General features: G+C 46.5%; 1 protein-coding gene across 4 annotated transcripts in view; it reads left to right on the forward strand.

Moving 5' to 3' along the window:
• The window catches only part of LOC109301238 (UDP-glucuronosyltransferase 2A1-like), a 65,160-nt gene that overhangs the window by 56,042 nt on the left and 7,798 nt on the right, over positions 1-1,320 (forward strand). For all 4 annotated transcript variants that reach the window (XM_019522264.1, XM_019522263.1, XM_019522262.1 and 1 more), the window contains one exon: positions 907-1,126. In XM_019522264.1, the coding sequence (XP_019377809.1) occupies positions 907-1,126 (220 nt within the window). The remainder of the gene's footprint in view (positions 1-906; positions 1,127-1,320) is intronic.

Here is a 1,320-nt window from a genome sequence, read left to right on the forward strand (position 1 = left end):
ATTTCATGAGCCTGTCAAGATCCACCTGGATCACCCTCCTGATGTTAGATATCAGTGGGGAATTTAGGCCTCTGGCCTAACAGGACTACAAAGCAGTAATAGAGTAGTTTTTTTCTGTCACTAAGAACTCAGAAAGATCACACCTATGGATTTCTATTTGGAATCTCTGGGTTTACCTTGGGAATCATGTTTGCACACCTAACAGTTTGCACACCTAACAGGATGCTGTGGCACCCTGGTTTAGAATCTCTGCTTTAGCTGTACAAATCCAGAAGTGCCTGGTGGCCCCAGTGGGATTGGTCATGCAAGCACAATGGAGAATATAGCCAGGCTGCCTGGTGCTGAAATCAGTGCAGATCAATGGGGTAGGGGAGGGGCCTTCACCTGGTGCCAGCAAGAAGCAAGTGAGTGCAAGAGTGAACCACAGATATTAGCTTTGGGTTCCCAGTCGTGAGAATGGCTACTCTTGTCCTCAGCTGTGTGTTCTGAAGGAGCACTGTGCAAAACCAGGGCAGTAGAAGCATTGATTTACCCCCAGTACCATGCTACTCAGTGTTTGATTGCATGTGTGAGAGAAGGGAAGGGTTTCATGGAACAGAATACTGAGAGAGAGATAAACTAGAGCAAATGCAAAGGAAAGCACCCCACATAACACTGAGGCTGGAGTTTCACTGGGCTAAACTGGAGAAGCAGAGAGGTGACTCGGGCTTGATTACTGTTGTATAGCCATGCAAACACAAATGCTGGGAAGACAGTCATTGCTCATCTGAACTGCTGTTTGAGAGCAGTCAGAACTATTCCCTCTACAAACAGTCCTTTCCCAGGTAGCAACAAACAGTTACTTTGCTTTCTGGAGTCTGAGTCTTCCTGCCATAACTGTTCCTTCAAACTTCTCTCCTGTTCCAGGCCATCCCAAGACAAAAGCCTTCATCACTCACGGTGGAACCAATGGGATCTATGAAGCTATTTACCATGGGGTGCCCATGGTTGGCATTCCCATGTTTGCTGACCAGCCTGACAACATTGCTCACATGAGGGCCAAGGGGATGGCAGTTGAGCTGGATTTTAACACGATGAAAGCCCAAGACTTAGTTGATGCAGTGAACATGGTCGTTAACAACTTCACGTGAGTTCAATATCCGCTTAGGGGGAATGGGACAAGGCTGTTTAAGTTCCACGCTGTTGATGCGAGATGCCCCACTGGCTTTCACTTCTGAGAGGGTGGACAGATGCAATGTTTGAAACCTTAAACACTACTGTATAACAAGGTTTGAAAAGTTTAACAAAAATGGAGTGTTTCAACCATGGATGGACAGATAG

This window comes from Gavialis gangeticus, unplaced genomic scaffold, assembly GCF_001723915.1.
Source record: "Gavialis gangeticus isolate Ggan-Ray unplaced genomic scaffold, GavGan_comp1, whole genome shotgun sequence".
Taxonomy (NCBI): domain Eukaryota; kingdom Metazoa; phylum Chordata; order Crocodylia; family Gavialidae; genus Gavialis; species Gavialis gangeticus.